At 40.4% G+C, this 19,747-nt stretch overlaps 1 protein-coding gene across 2 annotated transcripts in view; it reads left to right on the top strand.

Moving 5' to 3' along the window:
- Positions 1–19,747, top strand: part of UBL3 (ubiquitin like 3) — a 41,919-nt gene that overhangs the window by 9,278 nt on the left and 12,894 nt on the right. Inside the window, exon 2 of one of the 2 annotated variants that reach the window (XM_033146431.1) lies at positions 2,439–2,465. The exons of the other annotated variant lie outside the window; for it this stretch is intronic. Within the exon in view, the coding sequence (XP_033002322.1) occupies positions 2,439–2,465 (27 nt within the window). The remainder of the gene's footprint in view (positions 1–2,438; positions 2,466–19,747) is intronic. 2 annotated transcript variants of the gene reach the window in all.

Genomic DNA, 19,747 nt, shown 5'->3' with positions numbered 1-19,747 from the left:
AGAACCAGGGCTGAAGGACTGAGCCAGAAGACACTTGGGGCAGAGAACTGTAAGTGCTGGAGACAGTTTTCAGAGTTCCTTGATAGCTAGGACAAGCACAAACCATGGTCTGTGTCTGGCACTCTACTGGGATGTTTTTAGCAGCAACAGAGGTGGCAGCAGCTACCCTGCTTTTCTTTTTCTTTTTTAACCCATATATATGCCCCACACCCCTGAGGCCACAAATAACCAAACACTTAATACCATATGGTGTCAGGAGTTGCCTTGTTTCCTCTGTGAGCTAACAGAAGGCAGTACTGAAAATCTGCCATACAGTCTCTATTGACTGCAGCGCAACCTGGACTACTTTAAGCCACCAGCTTAGTTCTGCTTAACCTCCAGTCTTGGTGAAAACTGACAGCTACCAGTTATAGCAGCATGAGTTTGATGAGGCAGCAGGAATAGATAATAACTTTCAGAATAATCCAGTGACCTTTGCACTGGTGTAATTGTCACTGAGTTAGGATTTATATTGTTGCAAGGACATTGGATTCACCTGTTAGTTACTGTATAGTAGATAATAACAGCTATGGAGAAATGACCACTAAAATAGGATGTAAGCAAGGAGAAAACACACTTTGTGTTCATTTGGCTTTTTAAAAAGTTTCTGTCAGGGAATTTGTGGGAAATCTGCTTTTTAAAAAAAACCCTGGGAGGAGAAAGGGAGAAATTCATGAGGTCTAAGACCTACGTAATTTTAGCTTCTCCAGGGACAGTCTTGGGAAGTCTATGCCTGAACTTGCCTAGACTGATATCTGGCTAGCCTTTGTCTCCTTCTAACTAACATAATGAACTGTGGCATGGATGGCCCTGTAGATCAGGGGTAGGCAACCTAAGGCCCGTGGGCCAGATGCAGCCCAATCGCCTTCTCAATCCGGCCTGCGGATGGTCCGGGAATCAGCATGTTTTTACATGAGTAGAATGTGTGCTTTTATTTGAAATGCACCTCTGGGTTATTTGTGGGGCATAGGAATTTGTTCATTTCCCCCCCCCCAAAAAATATAGTCTGTCCCCCCCCAAGGTCTGAGGGACAGTGGACTGGCCCCCTGCTGAAAAAGTTTGCTGACCCCTGGATTAACTGGCAAAGGACTTTTCTTCATGGCTCTGTTTTTACATGAGTAGAATGTGTGCTTTTATTTCAAATGCATCTCTGGGTTATTTGTGGGGCATAGGAATTTGTTCATTTCCCCTCCCCCAAAAAATAGTCTGGCCCACCACATGGTCTGAGGGACGGTGGACCAGCCCACGGCTGAAAAAGTTCGCTGACCCCTGCTGTAGATGCTATCAAACATAGAGTGGTGTCCTTTTTTTTTACAGGACTTAAACAAGTATTCGGTGTTTGAGAACTTGCATTTCCAGACCAAACATAGCTAGCAAAGTTGCCAAAAAGGAACATAGTACAGTAAGCCTGCAACTTATGCACATTTAACATTTGCACATTCAGCTGTACACATTTGGCCAAAAACTTAAAAAAGTGGGAGAAACGAGTTTGGCCATCCTACCCATCATTGTACCCAGTGTGTTTTGACTAAACACAATTTTGGCTTTATGTGCGATCCCTGGAACGTATCCCTGTGTATGTTGTATTATTGATTAATCTTCAATAAACCAGCATATTCCCTTGAAATGTTCTGTTGTTGTTCATTGTTTGATTACACTGTATCTCTGTAGTAGTCATAAAGTATGTTCTACAGTTCCATTTGTTTCTACAGATTTTACATGGAATATTTCTGTTGGCATTGTAACTTTTCATCTTTGCCTTTCATTAAGTGTGTTGGAACTTTTTAAAAGCTTCATATAAGCATTGAATACCTTTTTATTAGTGGAAAGGACTGCACTGGTAATTTTGCTTAAATCTGGCAATATGGTTTGTACTTTGAAACTTCAGCAAGTTACCTCCATTAGAGCTAGCTGCACTAACATTAATGAAAAGCCAACAAATAATTGTGAAAGGTCAGCGTCTTGCTAGGGACAAGAAATTTTCTTTCCAAATGAGTAAATAGTAGGATATTTCTCCAGCCGTTCCTTGACACTAGTATATGTGTGGGATGGTAAACCTAAAGCACAAATGTTGCAGTCTTAAAACATGTTTTGGAAGTAAGTTGCACTAACATCAGCGGTTTGTCTATTTAGAATCATGATCTCAGCCATTGAACCTATGAGAAATGAGTACAGCTCTGGAATCACAATTGTCCTATGGCTGTGACAAAGTAATAAATGAGATGCAGGAATATTGCTCTTATTTTTCAAGGCTTACTGTTTAAGAAGGCTGTGACTGGAACTGCTTTTTTGTAGCCTTCTTGAGACATCTAATTGTTCAAAACCATGTAGCTACTGCTATCTGTATTTTGACCTTCCTAATGCCATATAGAAGTGACATTGCCCTTTTCTGCTTACAGTTTTCCCCCTGTGGTGAGCGCGCTTTGGTAAGTGGGACGAAAGCATGCCCTGCCTGCAGGTTATTCCTTTTGTGCTTGGCCCTGAGAGAACAAAGTCTGTAAAATGTGTGAATAAAAAGTATATGATTGCTCAGTTGGTTTTAGAAGTAGATTTTTTAAAGAGAGAGAGGAGAGACAGACAGACCACATGTCATTCAGACCATATGTCATTAAATCCTCTGCCCTGAAGCAACATGAACTTTTATGGTTCATCTTGGTTGTCATAGATTCTTTTTAATCTGATGGTGATTTTTTTCTTGCATTTGTATTTTTCATCTTGTCTTTCCTGAAGAGCAAGCTGGGATAGCTCAATCGCTAGAGTATGAGACTCTTAATCCCGGGGTCATAGCTTCCATCTCTACCTTGGGTGAAAGATTCCTGCATTGCAGGGGGTTGGACTAGATGATCCTTGTGAGCCCTTCCAACTCTACAATTCTTTGAATTATTGTGCACTATAATACATAAGTATATGCATAATGAAATGTTCTAAAAACCCAGACCTTTATTTGTTGGACGGCAGCTATTGTAGTTGTATATGCAACTACATATACAACATAATTTTTCTCTTAAGGCTAGTGGAGCAGATAAGATTTGATGTGGATCAGAATTACACTTGTTTTTTATTTAAGACTTGTAGAAATCAAGCCACATGACTCTTGATTGCCTTGATTCATAATCAATGTATAACTACTGCTGCACTCTGTATGAAGTTGAGAGGACTTTCTGGCTCTCATGAGATCAGATATACACTCCAGGTAGCTGAATAAAGAGCTAAAGTGAATCGGATGTCATGTGGCTTAATTTACACAACATATTGCTTGCAGCAGTCTTCCCCACCACCCCAATGCTTTAGCATGTTGTCCAAACCCAGGCTTGTGGTTCACCTCTTTACTTACTAACCACAAGCCCTGGGTTCAGACAACCCACTAAGCCAAACTTTGGTACAGGAACTGGGAACTTCTCCAGGAGCCTGCACTTTCGCATTGTCATAATAAACCATATTTTGAATTAAGGTGTCATGTAAACCAGGGCAGCTTTTATTGGTTGGGTGTGTTCACGCACTAACACACTCAAGATTACTATATAGTTGTGTTGGCTGTATGTACTGACACATTTGCTAACCGGAAATGAAACAAGATGCAATCCAGCCAAAGCCCAATTGATTTAAGAGTTAAGCTTGTATGTCAGGCATGTCCAAAGTCCATATTGGGGGCCTAATCCGGCCCGCCAGACGGTTTAATCCAGCCCCTGTAGCATATTATTTCCTGAGGTGAAATCCTAAAAAAACCTCAACAACCTTAACCTAAAAATAAACGCCCAACAATTTGAACCCTAAAAAAAGCTCAGCAACTTTGGGGTAAAATCATAAAAAAGTTCAACAACTTCAATCCTAAAAAAGTCAACAACTTTTGGTTGGCCCTCACTGCCCTTCAGTTCATCAGATCTGGCCCTCTTTGAAAAAAGTTTGGACACCACTGTAATGTATGTTAACTCTTTTTGAAATAAATATAACTGAAATCATTGAGATATGAAACTCCTAATTTTGGCTGGATTGTGCTTATGTGTAAATTTTGATTAGTGTCAATGCCTTGCTCAAGTGCTTTTCTTTGCAGAATTCTTGAGAAATCTTAAATTCGTGTTTTAACTATTGTTGGAGTCATTGGGGCTTGAACTGAAAGAATCTGTTTTGCAAGGTAACCTGGAAATAGCTTCAATAACAGAGACCTTAAATTTTAATGCCACTAATGTCACTTTTTTAAAAAAAAGCCTCTCAAGTTTTACAGAACAGTACCTTAAAAGATTTCTAAAAGTTTTTGATCAAGTTATCTGTTGAGATCTCTGTTTGATCAAATCTTGGAAACATGGAAGTTGAGAGCATTTCTTTAACAGTAAACACTGAACTGTCAAAACTTTGGTCATACTAGACCTTATATTCTGGGCTTCTTTACTTCAGCTATAAACAATGATGTAAGAATAATCTGACTGGGAACTGAAATTGTTTGCCATGTAACCTGGCAGTGCTTGTTCTGTATTGTTGTCTAGAACCTTGTACTGTAGTTTGAATGATTAATCTAACAGAACAGGAAGCAGTCTTGAAATTGTGTTTTCAAACTTAGACTGGAAATTCAGATGGATTTTCGATTGCTTTTTGCATGATAGTGTGAGTGAAAAAACAAAACCTCAGAAATAGGGCAATGTAAAGTGCTTGGTTGATGCTGGTTAAAGATCATTTGGAACGTGGAAGTTGCCAAAGGCCGAATACCATATTTTGAATATATTGAGCTTTGAGAGGCATTTTCTTAAAAAAAAAAAAAAACTGAACAGGTAAAGAGGTACAAAGAAACCACTGGGTGCTTGATTCTGCTTAATAACTGTATTTGGAAATAAATGAACAATATTATGCAAGAAAGTTTGTAAATTAGTTGCTGGCTGTGAAATAACTTCATAATTGAATATGTCTAATTCAAATAATGGCTATATCTGGGGTGGAAAAACAATAATAATTAAAAAGCTAAAATATTTGATCCTCACATATAGGAAGCAATCCCACACCCAACTCTGAAAACTAATATAAAAAGAAGCATTAATATAGCATTTCCTCCTTCACATCCACTTATTTCCCCCTAAGCCTTCTTGTTATATTTTCACCACAATGTTTCATTTCCCATTTGTCTGTGATGCTTAAAGCCCCTCCGCTCAATCAACCTTGCAGGAAAATCCACAACACATTCAAAAAATGCAGCCAAATGGTTTGGAGAGAGTTTATCCAGTGAAGGCAGAACTGCCCAACTCCTATTTTGTCTTCTCTGATAAAGAGAACTATGTGCAGCCTTGCCTAAGTAGTTGATTGAGGGGTCAGGACTGCAGTTCAAGACTGAAATTCAATAATGGACATTTGGAGAAACTTCTTAATGGTGAGCAGTTAAATAATGGAACTAATTACATGAGATAGTAGTTGTTCTCCCTTGCAGTAGTTCTTCAAGCAGAGGCCGGGTAGCCATCTGTTGGGAATTCTCTAGCTTTGGATTTCCTGCAGAGGGCAAGGGGTTGCATTAGATGGCCTATAGCACTCCTTTTAATGCTTCTAAGGGTGGCCCTGAAGCAGTTGACAATTATGAAGCAGAAAGTTACTGTTTGGAATGGGGGAGGAGACATAATTAAGTTTGCCAGGCTTTGGAGTTATGCCTGCCTGGCTGTTTTGAGCTAATGATGCTCACCTTTCTTACTTCTTCAGACATCAGCTTGTAAAAGTCTTAAGCAGAAGCCTTTCCCAACACCTGCTATTTGAGTCTTTTTATTAAATAATGGAGGTGTCACTAATTGAATCTGGGACTTTACGCATGCAAACTGTATGCATGGAGAAGGTCCTGCAGTCCCATCAAAACAGTAGACTGGCCAAAAATGTAGCAGAGGAAACCACTAGCAAATTCTCATCAAAGTCATCTCACTACACTTTCTTTTGCCCGAGAGCCACATTCATCTTTGGCCAACCCTCTGGGGGCTGCACGCTGATCGTGTATGTGCCCTGAAATGGATGTGAACACTCCACACTCATGAGAACATGTGCATGCACACAAGCAGACATACATATAGGCAAAACCTAATAAAATAAAAATCCTTCCAGTAGCACCTTGGAGACCAACTAAGCTTGTTATTGGTATGAGCTTTCGTGTGCATGCATACTTCTTCAGATAAACTGAAACAGAAGTCACCAGACCCTTATATTGACTTGAATCGTGAAAGCATAAGAATACAATGGTACCTATGGTTACGAACTTAATTCGTTCCGGAGGTCCGTTCTTAACCTGAAACTCTTAACCTGAGGTACCACTTTAGCTAATGGGGCCTCCTGCTGCCGGCACACTATTTCTGTTCTCATCCTGAGATAAAGTTCTTAACCCAAGGTACTACTTCTGGGTTAGCAGAGTCTGTAACCCGAAGTGTTTGTAACCTGAGGTGTTTGTAACCCGAGTTACCATTGTACCTTGTCTTGTTCAACATCCTGTTTCCCAGAGTGGTCAACCAGATGTCTATTGGAAGCCCCACAGTTGTTCTGCAGGAACTTATATGCAGACACACTCGGCTCTGATCCTGGAGCTGACATATAGCCATCATATCTTGTAGCAATTGATAGTTCTGTAGCATATGAATTGATAGTTCTGTAGCATATGAATTGATAGTTCTATATCATATAGCATACTTTGGCCACCCCATGAGAAGAGAAGAGAAGAGAAGAGAAGAGAAGACTCCCTAGAAAAGACCCTGATGTTGGGAAAGATGGAGGGCACAAGGAGAAGGGGACAACAGAGGATGAGATGGTTGGACTGGCATGAGTTTGGCCAAACTGTGGGAGGCAGTGAAAGATAGGCGTGCCTGGCGTGCTATTGGCCCATGGGGTCACGAAGAGTCGGACACGACTGAATGATTGAACAACAACAACAACATATCATATGAAGGAAGAATGCAACCTCATGTGGTTTGAATGTGTAATAGCATATAGTTGAGAACCATGGTTCAACAGCCCTTCTCTCTCTCTCTTGAGCTATTTCAAGAACATAGTTACTGACTCTGTGGTAAGGAGGGAGGAATAACAGAATCATAAAATTGTAGAGTTGGAAAGGACCACGAGGGTCATCTAGTCCAAACCCCTGCAATGCGGGAATCTTTTGCCCAATGTAGGGCTGGAACCCACAACCCTGAGATTAAGAATCTCATGCTCTACTGACTGAGCTATCCCAGTGAGGACAGAAAAATCACTTGACATATATCCCCCCTCTAAAAACATAGCAGCAAGCTGTTTTTTTTCAGCAGAGTTGATGTGGGAATAGATCTTGTATGTGAGGAATGGATATAACGAGAGGTACAGAGAAAGTATTTAAAAAAACCCCAACACCTGTTAAACTGTTAACTTGTATGAACCTTCTGAGGAGACTATAACTTAACCTGTTGGAGTTCTAAGAATTTCTAACATGATTGACTGCAATTATTTAAAATGTTTTGATAAAGACCCTTTTGCAGCTTTTTTTGCTTGTAGCTGTTTGTTCTGTTGGAGTAGCTAGCTGTACACTTTGTGCTTTCTGACCCAGATTTCTTATGCCTGGGGTCTAGGAAACTGACTTCAAATGAATAAGCTAAGAAGACCAAACTGTGTTCCAACACTTAAAACATTCTGTTATACTCTGTCTGAATATTAATAACTACAATTTCACTGACACAGTTATACTGAAAAGCCTTCAATTTTTTTAGTAATCTTAAGATCAACACAATGGGGTCATGTGTGTATCATCCTCAGCAATTCATCATTCCTATTCTATGGGCCAATTTATGTGCTTCAAGAGTTTCTTGAGCCAAGGAATTTCCTTCTGAACTAGGCTGTTGTCCTGGTCTAACTTCCCTACACCACAGTGTAGCATAAATTCTTGTTCATGGTGTGCTCAAAAAGGTGCAATTTGGGCATTGTATTTTGTTGGGCATTACTGAGCAATGTGGGATGGTAAATGTTCTCAGGACTACAATCAGCATTATCTTATTGTGGATCATTGTCCCTAAGATTATCCTAATCAATGTCTTCAAGGGTTTTGCCATAGTTCTTCATGCTTTGGCTACTTGAATCTCCTTTCAATTTTTTCATGTCTCATGTAGTTAGATAGTATTTGATACTGCACCTTTGAAGTTAGCTTGGTACTTCCCAGTAAATCTCTCTACTCAACTGTAACACTTCCTCTGGTTAGCAAATGCAGGCAACTCCCTATTTACGCATTTTCCAAGGCACCATAGGTTTATATTTGAAATACCATTGGAAAAGCCTGCAAACACCCTCTAAACTTCTGGAAGCTCTTGAAAAACCCTTTAATAAACCAAAAGCACTTACCAGATGCCACACTCCACCACAATTGCTCCCTCCAAACCTTCTTGCTCAAACTCCAGCTCTCCACATGTTTCAACAGTCAGTGCAAGGGCTTCTGGGATTGCAGCTGCAAAGGCTTGTGTGTCCACACCTTTTTTACCGTTTCTGGGTTCTTTTAGGGCCATTTTAGCCATTTTAAAAGTCACTCCCAGGTTCTGTGCAATGCACACAGTTGCAGTCATACATCATTGGACTCACATAAATTGGTCTTTGCCTGTAATGCTAACCCATGGTTTGTTTAACAAAACTATCTGTTAATCGTAAGTTCTCCCACAGATGATCTAGCAAACTGTGACTTGTTTTTCCAAGCTTTTCTTTTGTTTTCCAGCTGCTGTTTGTAGTTAGGTGAGTGTCTGGGGTGGAGTGGTCAAATAAACCAGTGTTTTTCAACCTTTTTTGGACAAAGGCACACTTGTTTCATGAAAAAAAATCACGAGGCACACCACCATTAGAAAATGTTAGAAAATTTAACTCTGTGCCTATATTGACTATATATAAAGTAATTCTCTTGAATAGGAATCAAAGAAACACAATTTTTCCCACGGCACACCAGGCAACATCTCACGGCACACTAGTGTGCTGCGGAACAGTGGTTGAAAACACTGAAATAAACTATAGTTAATAAAGAGTACTGTGTTCACATGAAACAGCAGGCCATAGTTAAAACAAACCAAGGTTTGTAAGCAGACAACAAACCATGACTTCAGATCATGGTTTGTTGGCTATAAACAAGCTATAGGCTACAAATTGCTGGACAGGCTTCAGCCATAATGATAAACTATTGTGTAGCACTATGTGTGAACCAGACTAATAGTGGTTCAAATTGATTATCCAAACTTGGGTACTAGAGACATATGTTTGATCTCCATACTTTAGACTCAAGTGTTGTGCCTTACCATTTTTTAGCTGGATGTTCACTCTTAATTTGTGCCTATATTATGTAGTGGTTAAGAGCGGTAGACTCGTAATCTGGGGAACCAGTTTCGCGTCTCCGCTCCTCCACATGCAGCTGCTGGGTGATCTTGGGCTAGTCTCTCCGCCCCACTCACCTCACAGAGTGTTTTTGTCGGGGAGGAAGAGAAAGGAGAATGTTAGCCGCTTTGAGACTCCTTTGGGTAGTGATAAAGTGGGATATCAAATCCAAATTCTTCTTCTTCTTCTTCTTCTTCTTCTTCTTCTTCTTCTTCTTCTTTTTCTGATTAAGTTGTTTATAGTTTTATCATCATTTTTTTAATGTGCAAACTATATTTCCCCAATTATATAGGGTCAGTCAGTCATAAATTTGACAAGTTTGTGCTGGAAGAGATTCAGAAACTTAAATAAATTGAAATGCAGAAGATAGCTTGTGAATTCAGGGTCTTGTGACTTAATAAATGACTCTTAACAATGATGTGGCTGATATTTACCAGAAGTAGTTTTTTTCTCTCTGGAGAACAAGCCATACTGCTGTTACAATACCCCATTCAGTTTCCCTCATTGCACACAGTTGCATAGTGCTGCTGTTGCTGTACAAATCTCCATTTTATAAAAAGATTGGAGGCCTATGTTAGTGTGAAGCTTGTTCTGTTACACAACTTGAAAAATTAAAACAGGAAGCTATAGCATTATATACCAAATGCTTCTTTAATATGTTCAGCTATTTTCCCTTGCCTGCTTTGCCTGCTTTTTAAGTCTTCTGGACTGGAAAATGGGTATTAAAATTGCTAAAAGTATGTAGAAAACTTTCTAGTCAGTGGTAGAGATGTGCTTCCAATGTCATGGGAAGCGTTGAGGTGGTACAGAAGAGCCTGCTATTCTGGGATTAGATCAGTATGTTAGCTAAGCCACAGATTTGCAATCTGATGCTATGTGCTTCTCCTGTCCTGTTTAGGTATTCAGGGACCGATGAACCACATGCTATGACTCTGTAAGCACTGTATACAGCAGGGCTAGAGCCGCTCTATCTGTCTCAAGCCTAGAACTGGTGAGGTTGGTGGCATTAAAGGCTGGGCCAAACTACTTTTCCCTGCCCTCACACTTGCTACACAGCCATGGTGGCTGTTGTTGCTGAATGTCAAACAAGAAGAGCGGCATGTAGAGAAGGCCATATCTGCATACTCTCTTTTGCCTTCTTTCTTGCCCACATGCACACAAGTCTTAATTAAACCCTAGTCTAGACCATAGCAGTTTCAAAGTCAAGTACAGTGGTACCCTGTATTACGTATGCTATCCATTCCGGATTGCGCTATGTAACACGGGCGTACTTAACTCGAACGCCCCCCCCCCCAAAACCCCAAAAACCCGGAAGTAGCACGATTTGAGCGCTTCTGCGCATGCGTGAAGTACGCAGAAGTGTTCTGCACATGCAGGGGGTGCGTGCGCTCCGGAAACACTTCCGGGTTGCGGGCATTCTTAACTTGAACATCCGCAACCCGGGGTGTGTGCAACCCGGGGTATGACTGTAATGTAATGTGGAAAAGTTTCTGTTAGTGCATGTAACAAGTTGCAGCATATGTTTTTGTTGTAACATAATTGCTCCTAAGAGTGAGTACTGGCAGAATAGTAGCCATCCAGACACTACTGAGAACCAATAGGAAGGGTTTGTGAATACAGTGGTACCTCTGGATATGGCTGTGTATCCTTCAGGATGCGAAGGCGGCAAACCCATAAGTATTTTTCCGGGTTCCACCATGCGCACATGCACAGAAGCGCTCTACCACCCCGTGCGAATGCACAGAAGCGGTCCATCCGGTTGCAGAAACCTCAGGATCCGACCGGAGTTCTGGAACAAATCCCGTTCGCAACCGGAGGTACCACTGTACCTGGAGGAACGCCCTGGAGTTTTCTGAAATGCAGAAAAAAAATTTTTTGTGGTGAGGCAGATGGAATCCTAGAATCATAAAAGTTGGAAGGGACCCCCAAGGGCCATCTAGTCCAATCCCCTGCAATGCAGGATTCTCAACTAAAGCATCCATGACAGATGACCAACAAAAAACTCTGCTTAAAAACCTTCACAAAGTTCTTCCTCATGTAATGTTCTTCCTCATATAATAGGGACAGCATCCCTCAAACATCCCACTAAACACTGAGCATACTTAGTGGCTATAGACATTGAGTGTCTGATTGGGTGCGGGAGTTGAGGACTTGAGTACTCTGAAAGAGGGCACAGTTGGCTGGCTAGAACCCTGAACAGGCACAGCCCACACTGCAACATTTTGTTGCTAGTTCCATTTGTGTTTCTTGAATACATTCCATATGATTACTCACAATCTGAATTACATATGCACCCCTATCAGTTCCAGTTTTTACATATCACATGCTTAGGCAAGTCTGGGTTTGGTTAATTTTATATTCCATTTGAAAATTATTGGTATCTTCCTCCTCGAATCTGCCTGACAATATGGGCTTTTTGATAATATCCAGAGATACAGGAGTGTTTGTTTTGTGATTCAGTACTAGTAAGGGGCACATTCATTAGTCTTCACAATCTCACAGTACTTATTTTAATTGAGTTTCTCTCTCTCTCTCTCTCTCTCTCTCTCTCTCTCTCTCTCTCTCTCCCTGTCTGACCAATACACAAAAAATCTACACAACGGTCATCCTAGTGGAAAGTCCTGCACTTTGTAAATATGTCAATGATCACTTCAGTATTTTGACCATATAAAAAATAGGGTGATTGGAAACCAGTTGATACCTCACTTGATGTATAAATTCTAAGTGGAGGTTAACTAGGCTTAGCTGCAATCTCAGCATTGTGATAATGCATATGTATAAAAAGGTAAAGGGACCCCATACCATTTGGTCCAGTTGTGTCTGACTCTGGGGTTGCGGCGCTCATCTCGCGTTACTGGCCGAGGGAGCCGGCATACAGTTTCCGGGTCATGTGGCCAGCATGACTAAGCTGCTTCTGGTGAACCAGAGCAGCGCACGAAAACGCCGTTTACCCTCCCAATGGAGTGGTACCTATTTATCTATTTGCACTTTGACGTGCTTTCAAACTGCTAGGTAGGCAGGAGCTGGGACTGAGCAATGGGAGCTCACCCCGTTGCGGGGATTCAAACCGCCAACCTTCTGATCAGCAAGCCATAGTCTCTGTGGTTTAACCCACAGCGCCACCCGTGTCCAATGCATATGTATATGCATGCATATATATGTACCGGTATGTATATTGCATTACTCTGAGGCTTCTGTGGTCTAGACTGCAGTAGATAATCATAATCATTCTTTCCTCTGCAGTGTAAATAGCCCCTGAGTGATTTCTGTGACGCATTTAGGGAGGAAGGTGAAGACTCTTGGCTTAGTGCATGCATCAAAAACTAATTAAGTTGTGAACTGTTACTGCTGAGGCAGATATTACAAACATTCTTAGGTTTAGACAGAGGAAAACCTCTGTTCATTGTTATAATGTAGTTTGCATAGTCATGTATGTTACCATTATAAAATCTGAAATTATCAGAAGTCTTATGGGAAACTCTGTGTAATGTTCCTGCTTCAATAATCTTCAAATGAGCTAGCATTTGGGGAAGATAAATGGCATAGCATCATCGAAGGCCCTTGTGATCTTAGAGTGATTTTTGTATCTGCTCCCCTACCCACTTCAGCCCAAGCACTATGCCATGATATCACATTTCTTCTTGAGTGCCCTGGAGTCTTGAAAAATTGTTGTGCATCTTATTTTGTTCAGGGTTGTGAACAGCAGGTAAAGCTAGACTGTCTCGGTTCAGAATTTGTATGAAACAGCTTGAGGGCGACTAATTTGAATGCAGTTAAGAGATCCTAGAAAGCCTACTTACACCTCAAAACAAAATAAAATAAAAAATTCCTTCCAGTAGCACCTTAGAGACCAACTAAGTTTGTTCTTGGTATGAGCTTTCGTGTGCATGCACACTTCTTCAGATACCCTTCCAGTAGCACCCTAGAGACCAACTAAGTTTGTTCTTGGTATGAGCTTTCGTGTGCATGCACACTTCTTCAGATACCCTTCCAGTAGCACCCTAGAGACCAACTAAGTTTGTTCTTGGTATGAGCTTTCGTGTGCATGCACACTTCTTCAGATACCTCACCTCAGTTGGGAATCAGTTGTTGGGAGGTTAGTCCTTTAAAGATCTATGCCTAGAGTTTTGAGTCTTGTAATCTGCTGTCCAATAGCTCAGCACTTGTACAATCATGGGATAAATAATCCTATCTTGAATATTAAAAGTATTTTTGGCTCAAGTTCTTTCATTTTCTTCTAGTAAATGTCTTGTAATTTTTTTTTAAAGTCTGAGCTTTAAAAGTACATTGTTATTCCTTAATGCTTTACTGCTGTTCTAATAAAATCAATTTAATGGAACATTTGAAGCTGCATTATATGGAGTCAGCTCATTTGCCCACTTAACCCGGTGTTTCCTACTTTAGGAATGGCTTTCAAGGCTCCAAGCAGAGATCTATAGTGTGCCCACAACTTAATTGTGCAGGTACTCCCCCCGCCCTGCCCTGTCTCCCAAAAATGCTTCTGTAGTTAAAATATAGTACTATGCCATAGTATAGGGTGGGCTCGTCTTTCTTATGTGGATGATACCCACCTCTACTTCTCCATACCACCTGAAACAGATTGAAGCTGTCATGGTGCTGAGCTGTTGTCTGAAAGCAGTGATGGGGTAAATGAGGGCCAGCAAACTGAAATTGAATCCTCACAAGTTGAAGTTGTTAGTGGTAGATGATTCCTGTGTCTTAGGAATTGAGTAACTAGCCTGCTCTAGGCAGAATTTCCCTGGCTCTGGAGGAGCAGGTCTGTCTGTACCTTGGGAATGCTCCTGGATCCAGTATTGTCATTGGAGGCCCAAGTTGCTTCTAACTTGGATTAGTTTGCTAGCTACTGTTCCTAGGAAGAGATAGTCAGGCCACAGAGCTGTATGCTCTGGTAAACTTGTGTCTTAATTACTGCATTGCAGTCTGTGTGGGGTTGCCTTAGAAGATAGTCCTCGAAACTTTAGCTCAGGGGTCAGCAACCCTTTTCAGCCGTGGGCTGGTCCACTGTCCCTCAGACCATGTGGTAGGCTGGACTATATTTTGAAAAAAATAATGGAACAAATTCCTATGTCCCACAAATAACCCAGAGATGCATTTTAAATAAAAAGACACATTCTACTCATGTAAAAACACGCCAATTCTCGGACCGTCCATGGGCCGGATTGAGAAGGCAATTGGGCCACATCCGGCCCACGGGCCTTAGGTTGCCTACCCCTGCTTTAGCTAGTGTAGAACGCTGCTACTAGAAAACTTATTACCGTAGAACATTTTTGTGGGATCATATTACAGCTACTGTGCAAGATCTGCACTGGCTGCCCATACATTACCAGACCCAGACCCAATTTAAGATAATAAGGATGACGTGTAAGGCCCTAAATAGCTTGGGATCCAAGTATTTGGTGGACCATCTTTCCCTCTATTAGTCAACCCAGACTAGTGTAGTGCCTCCCCAACTATGGAATCCCTTCTGGAGGCATGGATGGCCTCTATGACTGTTGGGCTTCTGACACTAGGTTAAAACACATTTGTTGACCCAGGCCTTTATTGGTGTTGGTTTATTTTATTTAAGAGACTGCTGTGATGGGAGTCTGCTGTTGTACTTGTGTTAACTTGAGAAGTTTGATAATCTTATAATTTTAATTGTGTGTGTTTGTTAGTAAACTGCCTTGAGAACTTTGGATGGAGGGCAGCCTATAAGTTAAATAGTGATACTTTATAGAATCTTTGGTGCGTGTGCATGAGAATTTTTGATTCTACAATACTAATAAATAAATGAGACATTAATAATAAATTAGATATCCTAGCAATCTGTGGCACCACTGAGTGACAGCATCACTTGTCACAGGTTGATACAAATTGGCCATATTCTGTTAAATAGCTGCTGAAGCCTTGGAAAACTCAAGACAATAGGTTGGTTGATAGCAAATGCTTGTATAACAAATGTACCCTTCTTTCCTTTAAAAACACCAGATCTCCTTACAGCTTTGTGTAGTATGTGACAGACAATTTTGAAAATAATAGCCTATTTTCAGTTTCATGTGCATTTAGAGCAGCTATTTCTTGTATACTGAATACTTGTATCTGTTGCATTTGCTGCTGCAAAGGAGATGTGGGTGTAAAATTCTAAATGTCACTTGGTTTGGGTATGCCACAGTTTTCTGAGAAATGGCATATGTGTAATTTTGAATAAGACTGACATTATGTAAAGTGTGTAAAAAGTGGTGGGGTTATACTCCCGCGCGCCCGAAAAGAAAAGAAACAATATTTTTGGAACCTGTCAACTTTTAACATCCTGATATATGGATTTTGAGGTCAGTTTGAACCTCAAAATTTCAGAATTGAAATTTGGCAGAGATTAAAAAAAAGCTATATTGAATGAATCAGTGAAAATGTACAATATTTATGTCAGATTTTAAACTATGCTGGCTGATGTTGCATGCAGCTGTCAAATGGTCAATGCATGCTGTTGATAAAATATTTCTTGAATACAAACTATTTGCTGAATACTTAGAGGATGTTTCTGTCAAAATTCACAAAAGAGAATTTGGTGGGGAAATTTGGTTTTTGTTGTTGTTTTTCTAACCAGTACTATAGTAGTATATCTCTCCTTCCCCATTAATATTCAGGCAGCACCACTAATGTAATTCCTGAAGAATAAGAAGTGGAAACTTTTGTTAGGAGGACCTTTGTTGTAAGGTTTCATCCTTTTGGTTCTGGAGCCATTGTTTCAAATTATATGCAGAGCTGCTGCCAGTCAGTGTGAACAATATTGAGGTAGATGTGCTGAGTCTGTATAAGACAGCTAGTTCCTAAATGCTTACCTCTTTGTGCTGTTTCAAGCTGGATAATGTGTTGCAATACATGGAGCAATCTGCCTGGATATGGGCTGCCCCAGATTCAGGTTCCAGCTTGACACTGAAGTTCACAACAGTCTTGTAGCTATTGGCTAAATTTATGCTTGACCCAAGCTTTTGATTACATCATTTGAAATGCTGGTTAGTAAAACTCATGTATATGGCAAAACCAATGTGGGCATAGTACTCACGTAAGTCAACTTGGTGTTTACCAACCTTTTGTTCTGAGAGAAAGATGGATGTAATGCTCTATGAACAGCTGTGCAAAGCTACGTCAGAGTTCATTAACACAGAGCTTTGCTCCAGGGAAATGGGCAGCATTAGTACCCTTGATCCTCTATGCAACATGTGGCTGAATGTTTACTATGAGCTATATTTAACACAACAAACTAATTAAGAAAAAGAGAACCTTCTTGGTCTGTGTTTTATTCATGTCTGGGTTGCTTACTTCTGCTAGAGTAAACTGCCACTACAGACATTTCAGTTGGGCATGGAAAATGATTTTTGATACAAAAGATATTTTACTCTCAAGTCTAATCCTACCTCTGTTTTTGTTCAGTCGCTTAATGGTTTGAAATCCCCCAAATTATAACTAATAAATGATAAATCAGATAAATCATTTTGTTTTATTTTGATTCCCACTAAAGTGAATCCAATATTCCTCGACTTCAAGTGGAAAATTTGTTTTTGCATCTTTCACTATATGCAGTGTATATAACTTCCACAACACTTTTGTTATCCAGCCAATATCATTTAAGCTATGCTGATTCAAACAGCATATGAGACTTTGGGTACACCAGACCTTTGAAAAAGCAGATGTGGAATGTGAAGCTTTCTATGAAAAAGCATGATCTCCAGCTTGCCATCCCACAACCCACCCCATTTAAAATAAAATAAAATGACTGCATGACTATATATATTGGATTTGATCTAGTTTTCTACATGATTTTTGACAAGGAAATACTTAAATATTCATAGTCCCATTGCCTTGTCTGTCTCCAGCAGCATCTTGGCTATATTCACAATTTTAATGATAGGATTCTTCCTGGTCATTTCTTCTCCAGCAGAAAGGTTATGTATATCCCTATGTCTGGAGTTACGAAAAACTGGTTTACAAAGTGTCTTGGATTTTAAATGGCTAAAACTGGTTTTACAGAAGATAAATTGAGTGTAGTATGAAGCTGGACAGCCTGACCTAAAAATGATTGGCTGCTGCTATACCAATGCATTTTCACCAGGGTTAGTTAGTCATGTTTCTAGTCCTTGTTGGCAACATAAGCTCACATCACATGTAAATACCAGATATTGTAACTCTTCTTGACCTAGGGGACATTTCAGCTTGAAACCAGAACAGAAATAAGAAAGTTGTGTGGGGTAAGGAAGTGGGAGGAGGTGGAAAAACAGAGTAATAGTAAATAGGGGAGTTCTTGAATCTGCTAACTGACTTTGGATTGCTTCTTCTAGAAGGTGTTCACAGAGAATTTACAATACAGGCTAAATGAGATTCTTCCCCTCCTTATAAATGTTAATTGAACCTGTTGTCTCTTATTGTTGGTCATTTCCCTTCAAGAGTATTCCCCTTAGTTTCATTAAGTATTTGTGGTTTCCCAGCTTGCCACATTAGTACTAAAAGACGAAATACTTTTAAAGCCCAAGAGGTATGTCATGAAAATATTGTTTTGCTCTTGAGAACTTTAAGCAGAAACAAAAGAATAAATAAATAATAGCACAGTTCATTGTGATTCTGAAGAAATACAGAAATGGATTGTGAACCACATTAAAACTTACATTTTCTCATGTCCTCCTGGTGGTGAAAACACACAATTTGCAATTCATATATGTGGGTGTGTTCTAAACAGTGTGGTGTAGTGGTTAAGAGTGGTAGACTCGTAATCTGGGGAACCGGGTTCGCCTCTCCGCTCCTCCACATGCAGCTGCTGGGTGACCTTGGGCTAGTCACACTTCTTTGAAGTCTCTCAGCCCCACTCACCTCACAGAGTGTTTGTTGTGGGGGAGGAAGGGAAAGGAGAATGTTAGCCGCTTTGAGACTCCTTCGGGTATTGATAAAGCGGGATAGCAAATCCAAACTTCTTCTTCTTCTTCTTCTTCTTCTTCTTCTTCTTCTTCTTCTTCTTCTTCTTCTTCTGTAGTAGCAGGGGAAAATAATTCATGATGACCCATAATTCATGAAGCAGTCCACAGCATTGTTAATCTTGCGTGAACTTTACATTCCTTGAGATGTAAGTGTGTGATCACTAGAGTATTGTTTTGGTTACAACCAACATAAAAACAGATCTTTTCTTTGAAGAATGGAAGTCTCTGACAACCCTCTTTTGTACATCCTTCCAAATGTCTAGCACGGGCTGTTTCAAATTTCACAGTACAAGCAAATGTCCACCAGGTAATACATGCCCAACAAATGTAAAAGGCTTTTATTTTCTTTTTGAAGTTCACACGTTATATGGTGATAAGTGTCTACTTCTCACCATGTTTCCATGGAGAGCACTCCAGACTTTCTTATGTTTAGATACACCTGTCTACACCAGCTTTGCAAGTACCCCTCTCCCACGAAATTACTAGCCTGCCTTTCCCCCCATGTCAGCCTACTGTGAATTGGCAGAGGAGGGACAGAACTATGGCAGTTACATTCCTGTGCTGGGTGAGGCAAGAGGGGGCTTCCCTCTTCTGGCTGCCTGCCTGGTTTCCATGTTGGGCACATTCAACTGCTCACTCACCTGCTTGGCACCACTTGTCTCATATGGGTACTAGGCTATAGCTTACATACAAGGCTGGTGTACGCCACTAGTTTTCTGACTACATTTCTGCCAAAAAGCACTGTATTCCAGGTAATAGTGCACAAATGCTTTCCTCCCATAGGTTATCCATGTAGGGGGGGTGGAATGTGTTTCAGGCCTGAAAGTGCAGTATCTCTTTCTTTTACTTGTAACTATGACATCTAGGTATTCTTTACAGCAGGAGTGGCCAACTCCCAAGAGACTGCAATCTTTACAGAATTAAAATCTGGCAGTGATCTATCTGGGAGCTACTACAAGTCCATGTAGCCAATGCATTTGGGTAGAGGAATCAGTGGTTTGATTTTTGTTTAAGGCAGCTTCATATGGCTATCCAATCTCTTTTCTTCTTCCCTCTACTCTCCATCTCTGCTGCATAACCTGTCACACAAAGGTTCCAAGGAGGTTTAGTATCCCGAAGAGTCTTTATGCACATGTGTTTTTTTAAAAAAAATTATATTTAAAACAGTTACTGTGGGAATGGTAAATATGTTCGCTGGCATTATACTGAAATAATTGCATGATTAATAAACTGTTATTTTTTTTAATTTACAAATGTTAATGTAGTAATAATTAATGCAGTAACCAGTCTGAATGGCTCAATTTCAGAATTGTTTGTTCTTTCTGTGATAGCATTCCATTAGACCACAACATACAAAGTCATTACCTTACTTGTCCGTCTATTAGACGCCTCTGTGTATAAGGACCCCCCCCCCCATTTTGGGG

The sequence above is a fragment of the Lacerta agilis genome, chromosome 4 (genome assembly GCF_009819535.1).
Source record: "Lacerta agilis isolate rLacAgi1 chromosome 4, rLacAgi1.pri, whole genome shotgun sequence".
Lineage (NCBI taxonomy): Eukaryota > Metazoa > Chordata > Lepidosauria > Squamata > Lacertidae > Lacerta > Lacerta agilis.
Note: the sequence above shows the minus strand (reverse complement) of the source record. Positions and strands in the feature narration are given on the sequence as shown.